We start from the raw sequence: 16,625 nt of genomic DNA, 5'->3' as shown, positions 1-16,625 counted from the left end.
AAGAAGTCCTTGACTCTGTATAGATACTTTCTGATGGCCTGGAACTACTATAAAGCAAATTCTTTTCCAGTTCTGAATGAGATTAATTACTTTACCCTTTCCTAACTATTATCACTTGCCTTGGCTTGCAAAAAACAAAAATAAAAACAAAAAACAAAACAAAAAAACTTCAATTTTGAAGCAATTTTCAAAAATGAAATATGTAACTAAATAGTATCAATAACTAAAAAGTACCAAAGATTTAGTAAAAATGTATATGCAGTGTCTTTGAAAAACCTGGATTATAAAACAAAATTGGGGGGGCGCCTGGGTGGCTCAGATGGTTAAGCGTCTGCCTTCGGCTCAGGTCATGATCCTGGAGTCCCGGGATCGAGTCCCGCATTGGGCTCCCTGCTCGGCGGGGAGTCTGCTTCTCCTCCCTCTGACCCTCCTCCCTCTCCTGCTCTCTGTCTCTCGTTCTCTCTCTCTCAAATAAATAAATAAAATCTTTAAAAAAAAATTAATAAATATAAAACAAAATTGGGGTGCCTGGGGGGCTCAGTCATTAAGTGTCTGCCTTTGGCTCAGGTCATGATCTCAGGGTCCTGGGATCAAGCCCCGCATCAGGCTCCCTGCTCCATGGGAAGCCTGTTTCTCCCTCTCCCACTCCCCCTGCTTGTGTTCCCTCTCTCGCTTGTCTCTCTCAGTCAAAAACTAAATACAATCTTTAAAAATAAATAAATAAATAAAATCATCTGGAGTTTTTGTGAAACCATTTGATAACTCTCATATAACTGAAAGAAAACCAAAATAAGATTAAAATTCAGAAAGAGTCCAGTTAAAGTTCTGCCACGATCTGTATGGCCTTGACCAAGTTACACAGCCTCTGTGAAGAACAGTAACCATCCTACACCTTGCATACATGTGCATATGAGCGTGCACACGTTTGCATAAGTGTACATTAAGACTAAAGTCTACTCCAGGCCTAAAACTGTTTCTAGTAAAAAGGTAACAACAGGAAAAATTTGGAAACTGTGGGTTACCTCTGTAGAGCACTGGTATATATCCGTGTTTTAGTTTTAATGTAGCTAAAAAATCCAAAATATTCCTAAGTCTGTGATTACAGGTAAAATATGAGATAGGATTTTAATGTCCAAAGGAACACATATTATCAATATAAATGTTTAATGAGATTCTAAAAATAAGTACACCGCTACTGAAAAAAGAAAATGTGTTCTGGACAAGCTTCACTACCTACCACAACCAATGCACCCACCTATCACCTTAAAACACCCTCATTTCTTTATTCTTCTAAATATAGTCACCAGTTTTTCCCATCTCTGATAAAAAGTATAGTATTCTCTTGTCATACTTATAAGTTGGACTTTCACTTTACTGGCTCACTGAATCAAGAAAAAATTTTCTTCACCTAGATTTCTAGGACTGGGTAGGGACTGGCTGCAAATACCAAACCTCTTCTTACTAAGAGGTACTTCAGAGAGATAGCAGGCCTCATATTGGAATGCTTCTATTTTTCCAGCTTCAAAGTAAGGTTCAAGCAACCTACCATTGTCCCAAAGGGAATGGCTCTTGAAGCATGGTAATAAATGGCTATAAAATTGATGAAGAAGGCAGTGCCACACACCATAGCTGGGATAAGAAATGCCCCAATAAACATCTGCTTTATCCATCTCCTTCCTGAAAGAGAAAGGAAACAATGAAAATCAGAGGTGGGGGGGGGATATATTAATGTTCATAAGGTACCAAACTATTCTTTATTTAGCACCAAGTTATTTATGTAAAATTCTAATGTAAAGATCTTAAAATTTGCCATTCTAATAATTGTTTCAGGACAACAGCTAATAAAGACCAGTCCGGCTATGTAAGTATGTCTAATGAAAACCTGTACTGGAAAAGAGCAATGGACTATAGTAAAATATTCCAGTGTTCTGTCCTGACCCTGCCACTGAACTGCTGTGAACTTTGGTAAGTCACTCGATCTTGCAGGGCTACAAGTTGGCCTAGATAGGTGTTTTCAAACTAGCACTTGGAGTTTGGGAGCTTCCTAGAGGTGCCCATGAAGTCACTGGTGAAGGAAGAGCCCCAAGCCCTGCTTCAACCAGAACAAGTCCATTTTCAACAGTTTTAAAAAATATTGGGAGTTTGGGTGCCTGGGTGGCTCAGTCGTTAAGCGTCTGCCTTCGGCTCAGGTCATGATCCCAGGGTCCTGGGATCGAGTCCCACATCGGGCTCCTTGCTCCACGGGAAGCCTGCTTCTCCCTCTCCTGCTCCCCCTGCTTGTGTTCCCTCTCTCTCTGTGTCTCTCTCTGTCAAAAAATAAATAAAATCTTAAAAAAAAAAAAATCATAATTAAAAAAAAAAATATTGGGAGTTTCATGTAAGCTTTAAAAAAAAAAAAAGTTAAAAAACCCCTGGTGAAAGGGGTCCCTAAATTTACTTTTAGCTGTAGTTATGATTATAAACAAATATTTAGATTTATTTGTTTCAAAAGGGAAAAACACAGTGCATCTCATGAGCTCTCTCTCAGCAATCAGAACTACAGACTTGGGAGTTTCACTATTTCTTTTCTTTCCTTCTTTTTTAAAATTCGGGTCTTGAATTCATGACCCTGAGATCAAGACCTGAACTGAGACCAAGAGCTGGACACTTAACCGAATGAGCCACTCAGGCACCCGTTTCACTATTTCTTTGTATCTCTTTGTACTGCCAAAATTCTGTGAGGTGAGCATCTGTTATTTAGATAATCGAAGGAAACTATGTCAATTTTAAACTATGTCACCAAAAATTCTAACTCATGTTCATATTGATCAGGAGAGTAACGTGGAGCTATCTTTACAAGCAAGAGCACTACAGAGGGAACATCTGCACACTGCTCAGCAACAAAACACAAGGATTTCATAGTGGATCATTATTAAAATTCAACCCCACAACCAAAAGCAATATGGACCTAAGCAGGAAGTATGATAAGCAAAACAAGCAATACCCTAACTTCTGTTTTGTTCTATGTAAAGCTCTTTTAAACATCTATCTTATAGAATTACTACCCCAAATCTTAACATTCCTCCAGAAAAACTCCTTGATTCTGAACTTTCACCTCTATTTTATGTCTTTCTCAGGTAACTTTCAAGAGCCCCTCCTTTCCACACTAAGATTCAGCATTTGAACACAAAAGAGTGGCAATTAAAGTATTATTTTTCCTATTTAATTCTAACTCTTTCCTAGCACTCTTTTCCTAAACTTTTCATTATCTTCTCAGATTCAGACATATATTCATAAATTCCATATTCAATTCTATTACTCCCTTTCCCTCCAAAATCAAAAAGAATCACACATTCCACTGGGTGCAATCAGTAGCCCACAAATCTGCATTGTGCTTCCTGCTGCTGACCACACCCTTAGAGATTTTGGTCAAGTTCCAGGCCACCCCTAGCTTCAAATTGGGTCTGGAGGACTATCCAGTACCTTGAGGGCAATGTACAGACCTTGAGCTTCATTGTAGTTCAAATCCTGGGATAACTCTGAAAAATTCTCAATTTTCTGGGTTGACCTCTTACATTAACCTAGTTTTTAGGGATCGCTCAGACAAAATATCAGGACATGATTAGACCTTCTCAAGGCACTGTCAATCAGAAAATAACCTTTAGGGGCACCTGGGTGGCTAGTCGGTTAAGCGTCCAACTCTCGATTTCAGCTCAGGTCATGATCTCAGAGTCATGAGATTGAGGCCCGAGGTGGGCTCCACTCTGGGTGTGGAGCCTGCTTAAGAGTCTCTCTCTCCTTCTCCCTCTGCCCCTCCCCCAGCCCCTCCCAACCTGTGTGCTCTCTTTCTCTCTCTCAAAAAAAAAAAAAAAGAGTTAAGTATAGTAAAGTTTGGCTGGTGTTCTTAACTTGTAATCAAACTAAAAGCAAATTTATGTCCAAGTACGAATAAATTTCCTGTTTTAAATAATTTGTTTCTGCTGTGGAGATTTCTCTGGAGGTCATAGCCTAACTAGTTTCCAGGTCAAATTCAAAGCAGAAGTTAACTTAGGCATCCTTCGTTCCTAAGGATGGTAGCCCCATGTAAGACTTGTTTTCCATATCTGAAGGTAAAATATAGACACTGAACAAATAACTAAAATAATTATGGATAATGATACTCCCTCAGGCAATCCAAAGAATTATTTATACTGAAGGTACAGATCACATTAAGTCTAATAGGACCAATAAAAAAAAAGGCAATGGTAAACCAGAATATCCTGGAGGAATTTTAAATGATCCTATGTATGCTCTGAGTGCCAATAACCTGTAAGTCTAGTTGACTAAAAAGGCAGGATTCCTTAACGCTGACATTGCTTAGGATGAGCTGGGAAAATCACATGAGAAAGTCTCTATCCTTAGGAATATAATTTTAAGGTCTTTCAATAACCCTTCACTCCCAATGTAAAACTACTATTTTCCGTACTTTTCTGACCCCAATTACAGGGAAAACAAAAAAACTTGAAGACCCTTGAGTGCCATCAAAGAAAGAAACACCAAGGAGCAGTACCTTTGTATCATCTATGTATCCCCCATCATTTGCAGATCACAACAGTAAAGAAGCAGGGCGGGGGAATTTAAGATGAAGTGCCCTTAACAAGATTGTGACACAGAATAACAGAAATCTTTTGCAGGGTCCTTTGATAAATATTCAAGAGTCAATAGAAATAAAGAGCTCTCCTTCCTATTCTCCTTCCAGTCCAGACACTTTGTCCATAAGCCATAAAACATGCCTTTATATTCAGCTGTAACGCTAAATACTCTATTGGAGGCCTCCCATGGAGCACATCTAGGGAGTAAGGTACCTCAAAGCAAAATAATATCATAATAACTTAAATATACTCTTTCCAGGGCACCTGGGTGGCTCAGATGGTTAAGCGTCTGCCTTCGGCTCAGGTCATGATCCCAGGGTCCTGGGATCGAGTCCCGCATCGGGCTCCCTGCTCCTTGGGGAGCCTGCTTCTCACTCTGCCTCTCTCTGTCTCTCATGAATAAATAAATAAAATCTTTAAAAAAAAAAAAAAATATATATATATATATATACTCTTTCCTACATGTTCCTCAGGGCTAACTTCACAGTGGACAATGGAGATAAACTTATTAATTATTCATTATTTTCAGAAATAAAATGCAAAGATTCCATAAAAGCAAAATAGAGCACATAACAGGTTTGGTGGAGATTATGTGAAATAGGATAACAAAGTATTTTACAATGGCTGTACCATCCCTTTCAAATTCCAAATACCTCATGGTAAAATAGTAGCATCTGTAATTAAAAATACAAAGTGATAACTTGTAAGTTACCTCCTTGTCTGGCATACAGACTGCCTCCAAAATAACCATTCACTGGAGATGTAGCAGCATAGACAAATATGGCTGTACTGAGCATTGATCCCCTCCTAAAAAGGCGAAACAACATATGTATGTGATAAGTTAAAGCCAACAATTTAAAGAAAATATCACAGAGTCTATCACATTAACATTAGTTTAATTTCAAAGATAAATTTAACAGGAACACAAAAAATATCATCCTGGACTGTAAGGGATCTCAAAAAGTTGCCTAGTGAAATAATTTCTAGTTAAAATTGCACAGGCTGATACTAATTTTTTTAATCTGCAGTTAAATTTCATAATATATTCTAAACAAATATTTCACATTTCTTTGGCAAAAATATTAGAAGCTGGCACTAAAATTGTTTTGCAACCCTGTAAACCAATCACATCATATGGATAAGGATATTCATGTTCAGAAAAATAATTAGAATATTCCTCTTTTTAATTTAATTGCTTAAGATTCTTGCCCACTGATATAAAAAATAAAGTGGAAGTAATATCATCTATATTAGTGATATTACTTCAAATGGTGTAACACTGAGACTTTTCCTATTTCGTTTTCCTTATACTAGTAAAAATTATTTTTTAAAAATCCATTAGGTCCACAAATCAACATTAACCCAGATCAACAATTTCTTTTTCTTTCTTTTTTTTTTTTTTTTTAGAGAGGGGGAAAGAAGGGAGGGAAGGGGCAGAGGGAGAGAGAGAATCTTAAGCAGGCTCCACACACAGGGCAGAGCCCAATGTGGGGCTCGTTTTCATGACCCTGAGATCATAATCTGAGCTGAAATCAAGAGTTGGACACTTAACCAACTGAGCCACCCAGGCGCCCCTCAGATCAACAATTTCTAACCTCTTCTTCCACTAATGATATCTAGAGAATTCAGACCAACTCTCCTGCTGAATAAAACTGAACAAAATATTTTAAATGCCTAATTGCAATGAGAAATATTAAGATGATAAATGACAGTATCATTTGCCATAATACAGAAATGTACTTAAGCCACTAACAATAAAGACTATTTTTGAAACTTATCATAACTAGGAAGGTAAAATAAAGTCTGTAGATAGAACATATAACCTTCTCAGTTTGAGCTAAAGAATATTCTTTTAAAAAGAATTTACAAGAACATCACACTAATGTGTGTACTGGGAAGATAATTCATAAATTAACCACCTTCTGGGTAATAATTATTATATTTCATTGTACACCTATGTAGAATACAAAGGTATCATATAGTCTTGAAATATGTAGCACTCCTCTGCCCAAACACCTATGCTCAACTTCTTAAAGTGGATACATAATAGTCAAAACATTACAGTATTTAATTTCCATCAATATATATAATGTGGTAGTAATATAAATCAATATAAATGTGGTAGTAATATAAGAATATGTCATTCCCATGTTTCAAAGATCGTGAGTCTCAGGGCACTTAGCTGACTCAGTCAGTAGAACAGGTGACTCTGGATCTGAAGGTCATGAGTTTGAACCCCATGTTGGGTGCAGAGCTTACTTAAAAAAAATAAATAAATAAAAGATTGTGGGTTTCAAAGTTTTTAGAATCAGAATTTGTTTTTTCAACAACTCAAACACTCCAAATACTGTTTCCTTTCAGATTATCATTAAAAAATCTGACCTAGGGGCGCATGGGTGGCTCAGTCATTAAGCATCTGCCTTCAGCTCAGGTCATGATCCCAGGGTCCTGGGATCGAGCCCCACATCGGGCTCCCTGCTCGGTGGGAAGCCTGCTTCTCCCTCTCCCACTGCTTGTGTTCCTGCTCTTGCTATCTCTCTCTCTGTGTCAAATAAATAATAAAATCTTAAAAAAAAACCTGACTCATTCTCTGTTTGTAACTGGGTGTGTGAAGACTGACACAGGTCTAGCCATGCTGAAAGCTGAAAGGCTGCTTTAGTCTAAGACCAGTCTACTACCAGTCAGAAGCTTGTAATATTAGCAGAGAGGGTTCAAAAGGAATGCTCATGTGACTGAGAGTCCAAAATGCCTACCAGGGATTTAAGTTTGCAATCCCTAGAGACACTGCACTAAATGAAGTGTCAGTCACAGTTTTAAAAATCAGACATACCCTTCATCTCTTCGTTCATATATATTCTATGGGCATTTTCCACCCAAAATACACCATCTTCATCTACACTGAAAAATCTGCTGACATAGGGAACGGCCTACTTGTTCATTTCTCCAAAACTCGAGGCAGGAAACATTTAAGGAGCTGCTTACACTTGCCAGCTCACCACTGTCCACCCAAAGTTATAGAGCAGCAGTATTTTTCCAGACTTACCCACAGTTTCTCCCACACTATGCCTTCTCAGGAGTTAATATCACACTCATAGGCATCCACAATGATACTGATCCTCTATTTATCTAATTATTATTTCTTCTCTGATTGCTATGGTCAATCACCAACACAAAATAATGTTCACATGTTACATTATCTCCTTTTTATGTTTTAGAATCATTCTGACTCTGGAGTGAGTCTTACAAATGTCATGTGCAAGGTTTTTCATTTTCTCACTACTTTGTATTTTTATTATCTCTATTTTCATTTCCATAGCAGAGCAAATTAAGAGACGAATTGTGGAGTGAGAGTGAGTGCCTAGGTTCAAATCCCAGCTTACTAACACCCCTAAAAACAGTTGTATGATCTCAGTCAAATTACTTAACCTCTCTGAACTTTACTTTTCTCATGTGGAGAATGGAGAGAATAATAGTCCCTCCACAGGATGGGCATGAAAATTAAAACAGCTAATGTGTATGAAGCACTTAATGGAACTTCAATAATGTTAAGTCACTTTGATATCAAAATAATACAGCTTTAATACTAATGATATAATTAAGTATGTTCACTTCAAATAAGCACAACATAGAAAAACCATTAATAATGACAGGCTAAAATAACAGTGCATGACTTGCCTGCTAATACCATTTATTAGAAAGTTTCTTATTTCTAAAGTTGAAGGTCTATAAGCAAAAGAGCTTCTGCATTAAAAAATGAACTGCCAAAACTGTAACCCTAACATCTGAGAAGGAACAAGGCAGAAACTTGAATTCTAGGAGAGGCTGCCCACTGGTAACTCCGAAGACTGTGACTGTGCAGTCAATGCCAATTTAGAAGTGACAAATTTAATCCAGTATTTAAGGCAAAGGATGCCTTTGTGGCAGATTTGAAATGTCTTTCTTGTACTTGGGGTTTAGTTCCTCTGAAATATACTGTATCCTAAAAAATGAACTACCCACCAGAACACTAAAAGTTTAGGTTTTGGACAATTATTTTAAAGCTTATACGGTAAATAAGTTGCAAAGGTTATATTAAAGAAATATAACAGAAACTACAGAGAAAGAGCCTTATTGATTAATACAGTCACTTCAGCTTACAAGCACTGAGTACCTTCCACATGTTTACATAGGTGTTTTGAGAATTCAAAGATAAATTAAGACCTAGTCCTTGCTCTCGAGGAGCTTCTGGTCTAGGTGAAGCAACAGTAATTTATTATCGTTAAATATTTAACGTAAAAATCAGGAGCCATTCTTTCAGCAACAATTTATTGTTTGTCCACCAAATGCCAGGCATATATAAGAAAGAATGCATTATGAACTGAAATAGAGGTATGAAATCTAACTGGAAACAAGTGTCATTCTGATAGAGAACTTCATGGGGCAGTATCTAAAGTACCTGAATTATAACCCCTGACACCTAGGCCCAGAGTGTGTCTGCTTCATTGAGATTGTGGCCCTCTGAGCACAGGTTATAGGACCACTCAGTAGGGACAGGAGATCTTCGTAAATGTACAACTTCTTCTAATGATCCAAACACTTCTTGCAACCGATTTTGTTCTCAAAGAAAAAAATGTACCAGAAACCATGTAAAGGTAAGATAAATCACCCAATTATTTTTCTAACCTCATGTGCCTTTTCTACTACTCTTTTTACTATTAATTAATTACTTAATAAATATTAAAATTAATAAATGTAATAAATATTAAATTTTTCTTAAATATTATTTATTATTTCTCTTCTGTTCTGTAAAGAGTTTCCGGTTTGGAAGATAAATATGAAGTACTAATTCAGTAACTGTGAAATCCTAGTGCTTCTTATAAAGATCTAATTGTATCTTCAGCTTTCAAAAAAATGCTATTCATTTTCTCAAACAGCACTAGCTTATAAGTAACTTTGCTTGTACCTCTAATGGAACATAACCTTTGTAACCAACCAAAATGTTCAGTAAGGCTAGTAAGTTTTAAAATATAACAGAAAAATATACTTCTAGCTGAAGATTGTTGTCCATTATTTATCTGTAATAATAACATTTATGCTATTTAAATTCTAAGATAATTGAAATAAGCAAATATTTAATTATGATTGATTTAAAATGTTTAAGAACAAGAAAAAACAAAGTTAAATACAGATACTTACTCCGTATATAAATCTTCTATCATTGCAACAATAATAACAATAAGAGACACAGCAAATATCTGACATCCAGAACCAATGAGAGAAGAAAATATCAGTGGGTGACTTGATGGTCTAAATACATCTCCATGCACCTGCTTCCATCCATACTCATCTCCTAGGTCTCTATCCTATATACATATATACGTAAAGAGAAAAGAAAGTCATTCAGAATGAAATTAAAATACATAAAGTAGGTGAAAAATTACAATTCCAGTTGAAAGTTCCCTCCCTCCAAACTTGTAGCTATCTAAAAGATTTCAAAATATCTAGAAAAGACATTTCAAATTTAAAATAATCACTGCCTTAATAATTTATAATGTTAAAGTATTATGGCATTTACTGAGGCTCAGGAAGGTGGCTCCCAGTTGTGCTCAGGGAGTATCAAAGAATGGAAAAAAGAAAAGGTCTAGGAGCAAAAAGAAATAGTCAAAATGAGAGAAGAGCACACTGGCTCTCTGAACATTCCTATTCTTGCCATTTATATCACACCTGTGGCTCAAATATAATGAGAGGCCAGGTGGAGAACAAAAGAGAAAAAGAAGATTGAAACCAGTACCAGATGCCCTAAAAATGCAGAAATGTCCTTTATATCCTGGAATCTAAGAAAATATATGAGGAAAATATCAAACAGTTATATATTATCTATTAAATATTATTTAACTGTCTATAGCATTTTTAAAAAGTATTCAATTTTTCCTTTTCAACCTGAATAAGCAAGTATCTAAAATAGTACTTCGTAAGAAATATCAGTCCCTTAAGATAATCTGGCTTTTTAGGGGCTGGGGGTGATCCTGGTCAGATGTGTTTGAGAAGCACCAAATATTTTATCTACCTTGTGATACTTCACAATGCACATCTGCATATTAAAATTTTAATCTGTTTAACTCCTTTCCAAACTTAATGACAGAGCATATCTACACAGAACAGCCATTAATATTCTACAGAACACACACATTGTGTATAATACAGTAAAAGAATTTAGAAAACAAACCTCCCTCCCCTCTGAACCTACTAAACTAAATGTAAATTAATCCTTTCACCCACTCCCTGAATTTTATGCAGTATTTAACAGTATTAGAAAGATGTCGGTACAAGTCTACAACTTCTTTGCTACAATTCTGAAATCAAAAGCTCTGAAAACTGAAAGTTTGTTTCAGAAGTCTGACACATTCTTATTTGGTGGCAAGACTTGAGAGTTGAAGAGGTTATTTGTACTGTTTATCTCACTTAAGGTGAACATTCATATGTTTTGCTGAAAAAAAAAAATTTTATTATGGGACAGGTAATCAGAGCATGTGAAAATATTAATATATTTGATTAGAGACCCCTTTGGGAGTTTTACACCTTTCTTAAACCTGAAAATTCGGAATTCTAAAACTCATGTAACCTACATTCCAACATTCAAAATAACACTGAGTTCAATCACTTTTATAAATACAACGTAGAATGTTTGCTTACCATATCATCCATTTCTTCTTCTTTACTGTACCGGGCATAATCTTTTCTTAGAGTTCTCATTAAAATCATTGAAACTAAGCCCACCAAGAAGATAACCATCATGAAAGAGTTGAAAATTGAAAACCAATGAATCTAAAATAACAGAAAATAAAATATCACCGACATGAAGTATCAGTCACAAAATTCATAGGTTTCGTGATGACAGTAGCATGGTAGTGCAAAAAAAAAGTTTATTTTTTTTTAAACTTTTACATAAAAATCCAAACTTAAGACACAATGGGGTGAGTATTCACTATGCAAAGAGACTGGCTTTCTTTACAGTAAACCTCAGATGCATTAAAAACATGATCTCCTATACATAGCTTTTCACAATCAATTTTATTGTACAAATAAAGTACAATTGGACCACACGGCATACGGTATTTAGCATCACACAGAAAGAACATGGTATCTGGAGTCAAACAGGCCTGGGTTTTAACCCAGACTCTGCCAATTTCTAGCTATGTGACCCCAGCTTTCCTATATCAAAAAGGAAGACAATAATACTATCCCGGTTTATATGGCTTCCCTTCCCTCTAAGTGAGCAACAACCTGGAAACCTTGTTAAAATTCCAAAGACTGAACCATCATAGTTGACTGCCACGGATCTGGGCCACCCTCCGGAAGGATGCTTCACTTGCTGCAGTTCATCTTCTCCACCCGGTCACCATCCTTATTCGCTCCCTTCTAACTGAGCTCTCCATGGTACAGAGAACAATGAGGTACTCCGTCGTGTCCCAATGTTCCCAAGGCTCTTGACTTTGATTTCACTCACACATATGTCAGAATTATGTCCAGACTGTGGTTCATAATCACAAGGTACACTGTATCTCTAAGTGCATCTCAGAACTCAGTGCCTCTGACTTCAAATTCCTTTATATTTTATTTTTTTTAAAGATTTTATTTATTTATTTGACAGAGAGAGAAAGTAAGAGAGAGAAAGCATAAGCAGGGGGAGCAGCAGAGGGAGAGGGAGAAGCAGGCTCCCCGCTGAGCAGGGAGCCCGATGTGGGGCTCGATCCCGGGACCCTGGGATCATGACCTGAGCCGAAGGCAGATGCTTAACCGGCTGAGCCACCCAGGCACCTCTCAAATTCCTTTATATTTTAATTCCCAAAAGTTCCTAAAGGATAGTTCCAAACTTTCTCTTCTCTCACCAAGGCCCCAATTTCATTTATTTTTCTGCATTTTCCTCCTAGCCTTTCATTCCTTCTGTCAATCTCCTAGAAGTTGTTCCCTTCTTAAATCAATCTTTCTACTAGGCTCTACATCTCTTTCTTTCCTTGAGGTGCTTTCCCCCCTCTCACTTTGCACCCCTAAATCTGCACCTTTCTCCAGCATCAGTAATCGCCAAAGGTCCCCATCTACAGTGGTATCTGCTCCCTGGGGTGGTTATATGGCTCAAACAAGATAATAAATGTAAAGTGTATGGCTTAGAGGCTAGGCTCATAGTAAAACACTCAAAAAATTTACAAGTTGTTATTTCCATTAATATCTTTCAAAGTGTTTACATGATCTCTTGTCCCCTCATTCTTCCTCTTATCTCCCTCTCCTTTCAATGCCAATACTTTTCAAATGAGGAAACAACACATTCTGCGTCCTCCCCCACTTACTCCTAAAAACGATTCAGTCTCACTTTGCCCCACAAAATTTCTCTGAAAGGCCTGCAATGAACTTTTAAACCGAATCAGCAATTATCTGTCCACTGTCCTTGCTCTCCCGCCACATCTCACCTCCGCCGCCACTACACCACCCTCCCCACCGGCCTGCTGCTTCAACTCCTTCATCTTCGGTGCCTGCTCCTCCCACCCTGCGCGGACTCTTCCAAAAGCGCCAGGCTTGGTGCTCTACTGTGACTTCTTGAGGCTCTCAGGACTTCTATCCTAGTGTTCCAGTGATGATGGTAACACCCTCACCTCCAACCCCTACCCTGCCCCAAATCTCTAGCTCTCTTGCTCATTCATGTTTCGCACTTGTGCTAAATATGATCGTTTCCACTTGAATGTCTTTCTGGAATTTCAGACTTAGAGTGCCCTAAAGTCAAGTCATAATCTTTTGCCTCACATATAACTCGCTTCTGATTTCTAACTGCTGCTAATGGTACTAACATATGGCTTTGAAAATTTAGAATTATCTCTGGCTTTTCCTTCTCCTTAATCCTTCCTATATAATAATTATTAAATTTGTTTTCCTTTAATGTATCTCTTGTATCTATCCCTTCCTCTCCACTCCCATGCCATCCTCCACACCTTGAGGAATCCCTAACGGCCTCCTACTTAGCCTTCTTTATTTCTGTTCCCTGTCCTTCCCTCCAATCTAGCCTATAAAAAGTTACCCAGCAAATCTTTCTGAAACCTCATGTTCATGTATCACTTCTCTACTCTAAAACTTATAGTGACATTCCCTACTTTTTCACATATCAAATCTAAACTATTTTCCCTAATATTCTGTACCCCTGGTAATATGGCCACCTACCTTATCTAGCCAACCTTTCTTTCCATTGTGTCCTATATTCCAGTCGGGCCTATCCTTCTTCAGTGACTCACAAATACAGCACACTCATTTCCACCTGTATCCTTCTCATAATTTCTTCTCACATGGGATCTACTTCTATCCACCTCTGTAAATTCTATCTACTGTTTAAAGCCCAACTCGAAAATCCTCTCCTCCATAAAACCTCTCTTCTACATATTCCATTATTCATAGATGTGCTCTAAACTTCCACAGATACATACATAGAATATTTAACATGAACTGTCTTGTACAATCAGGCCAGATTTTAACTTGGGCTGCTAAGTATGTGCACTAGGATGAAGGCAGCCCCAGCTCTGTTACCCACCCTGAGGCTTCAGGAAAGGGACAAACTCTGTGGCTCTCCCTGAAAAACAGGAGATAGCCAATTGCCTCTGCCTCTCTATAAAAATCATTTTTTCCTTCATTTAATAACTTATTTATTGAATACCTAGAGAAATTATAAAGGAAATGATAAATGCATTATATTTGGAAATATTTGCAAAAAAGGGTTACACAGATTTAAGTTTATCATTAAAGTAGCATTCAAGATTTATAAAAGCAGTCTGTAATTATAGACTTTTCCAAAGATTTGATTTTTTTTCTTACCCTGAGAAATTAATGACCCAAAAAAGGATGAGAGAAAAAATTATATATACGTTTCTTATCTTCTCTTGGTCAATTTATCAAATTTTTGAAGAGAAAAGAAGTTTTATATAGTTACTATTTAGTAATAAGAAAGATACACCTCAAAGGCAAAACTTTCTAACAAAGCTCCCTGCCGTTTTCTAATCTAAGATATAAACTTTAAACCAATACCCGTTATAATGTACTACCATTAACCCATTTTGTAATATCCTTTTATTCCAAAAATTACAAAATGCTGTTACGATTTTGAAATTATTATAGCAATGGAAATATTTCTTAAAAACAATAAAGAAACCAGATGTCACAAAGGGGTTACTAATCCTATGAACTGCTGACTCCAGCACCCCCTAGTGTTGCTGACCCCAAAGCAGCACCCCAGCTTCGTCATAAATTTTAGAACATTGGAGAGAAATAGATACCAAGCACCTGTTATGTGTCAAACACTGAACTGAGTACTTTATATACACCATCAAATGGAATATCACAACACTGCCCAGTATTACAATCCTTGCTTCACTATGAAGGAGACAGAAGCTGCAGAAGCTGAGGAACTGAGCGATGTGACCACGGGTATGGTGGGTGGCAGAGACAGAGTGTGTGTCCAGCCCGAGCTCCTAAGCCTGAGTTTGTAGTATTAGAAACAATCCCTACTGCTAGCCAGAAGACCCTGCCCCTCCCGCCTATTTAAGGAACAGGCTGCAGTAATTCTCCCCCCTCTTGTCTGCATTGTCAGTTTTGCACTCGCTGCTGAACCCTTCCATGTTATAAACATGTTTCTTGTATCTCAAAATAAAATCTCCTGACTCCATCCTTCCTACTGACTACCACTTCATTTCTTTGCTCCCTTTAGCTGTTAAACTTGCGGTCTCCAATTCCTCTCCTCTGTGCTCTTATACCAGCTCTACTCGGATTCTGCCCCACCACTACCCCCAAACCACTCTTTGTCAAGTTTACTGATGACTCCAAATGAATCCGACAGTCACGTTCACCTTACCTGACCCAGCAGCAACAATCCAGAACTAACCTCTCTCTCCTCCATGATACTTTCTTCATTTGGCTTCCAGAACACCACACAAGCTTTTCCCCTCTACCTTACTAGGATCTCCTCAGGGCCTGAGCTGGTTTCTCCTACACTCCCTGATCTTTTCTTACTGCCCCCAGGGCTCAGTCCTTGGTCCTCCTCTATTTCTACATACTCTTCCTTGGTAATTGCATCCAGTCCCATGGCTTTAAACACCTTCTATATGCCAACGGCTGCAAAATCTGTATCTCTAGCCCAGACCTCTCTCCTGAACCCCAGACTCATATATTGAACTAGGTGCTACGTATCTCCATTTGGATGTCTTAAGACACTTCAAAACCAGCATGTCCCACACTGTACTCTGAGCTTCCGCTCCATGCCTCCTCCAAATATAGACTCTCTGCCTCAGTGATGGCAGCTCCTTCTAACAGTTGCTCGGGCCAGAAACTCTGTAGAGTTCTTGTCCACCTTGCTTTATCTTGCTATCCATCAAGAAATCCTGCCGGCTCTCCCCTGCACAATATGCCCACAAGGTGACACCTTCTCAGCCCTCCCCCAGCCCCCCGCTGCACCTTGGCCTGAGCCACTAACAGCCTCTCGTCTCCCTGCTTCTCCCCTCCCCCCCCCACACGGCCTCTTTTCAACACAATAACCTGAAAGATCCTTTGAAAACAGAAGTCAGATTTCTCATGACCCTGTGGAAAACACTACCGCCCCCTCTTTGCATTCACAGTCTCAACAGCCAGGGATGATCTGGCTCCTGCTACTCTCTGACTTCATCCACTACTCCTCCCCTCACCCTGCTCCAGCCCCACTGGCCTCCTTGCTAGTCCTCAAGCACAGCGAACACATTCCCTCCCACCGGAACAGGCTTTTCCAAGGGGTTGCCCCTGCCTGGAATACTCTTCCCCTGCCCCCATACCCATATTCCTTATTTCCTTCAACTCCTTCAAGTTTTTACTCAGAAGTCCACCTCAGAGGCTTACCCTGAGCACCATATTTAAACTACAACTAGCCTCGTCTGTGGCCCTCCTGCTCTGCTGCTCTTTCTTGAAGGACGTATCTTCGTATCTTCGAACACGCTACACCCTCAACTTCTATGTCTATTACATGTGTCCCCCTAC

The 16,625-nt window shown here is 38.3% G+C and overlaps 1 protein-coding gene across 1 annotated transcript in view; it reads right to left on the bottom strand.

The window, feature by feature from the left end:
* Positions 1–16,625, bottom strand: part of TM9SF3 (transmembrane 9 superfamily member 3) — a 70,849-nt gene that overhangs the window by 28,122 nt on the left and 26,102 nt on the right. Inside the window, exons 6-9 of the mRNA XM_081823730.1 lie at positions 11,283–11,414; positions 9,786–9,952; positions 5,323–5,417; positions 1,547–1,677 (exon numbers count right to left, since the gene is read on the bottom strand). Of these exons, the coding sequence (XP_081679856.1) occupies positions 1,547–1,677; positions 5,323–5,417; positions 9,786–9,952; positions 11,283–11,414 (525 nt within the window). The remainder of the gene's footprint in view (positions 1–1,546; positions 1,678–5,322; positions 5,418–9,785; positions 9,953–11,282; positions 11,415–16,625) is intronic.

Source organism: Leptonychotes weddellii, chromosome 6 (assembly GCF_054177405.1).
Source record: "Leptonychotes weddellii isolate Sample4059 chromosome 6, ASM5417740v2, whole genome shotgun sequence".
Classification (NCBI taxonomy): domain Eukaryota; kingdom Metazoa; phylum Chordata; class Mammalia; order Carnivora; family Phocidae; genus Leptonychotes; species Leptonychotes weddellii.
This window is presented reverse-complemented; position numbering and strand designations above follow the sequence as displayed.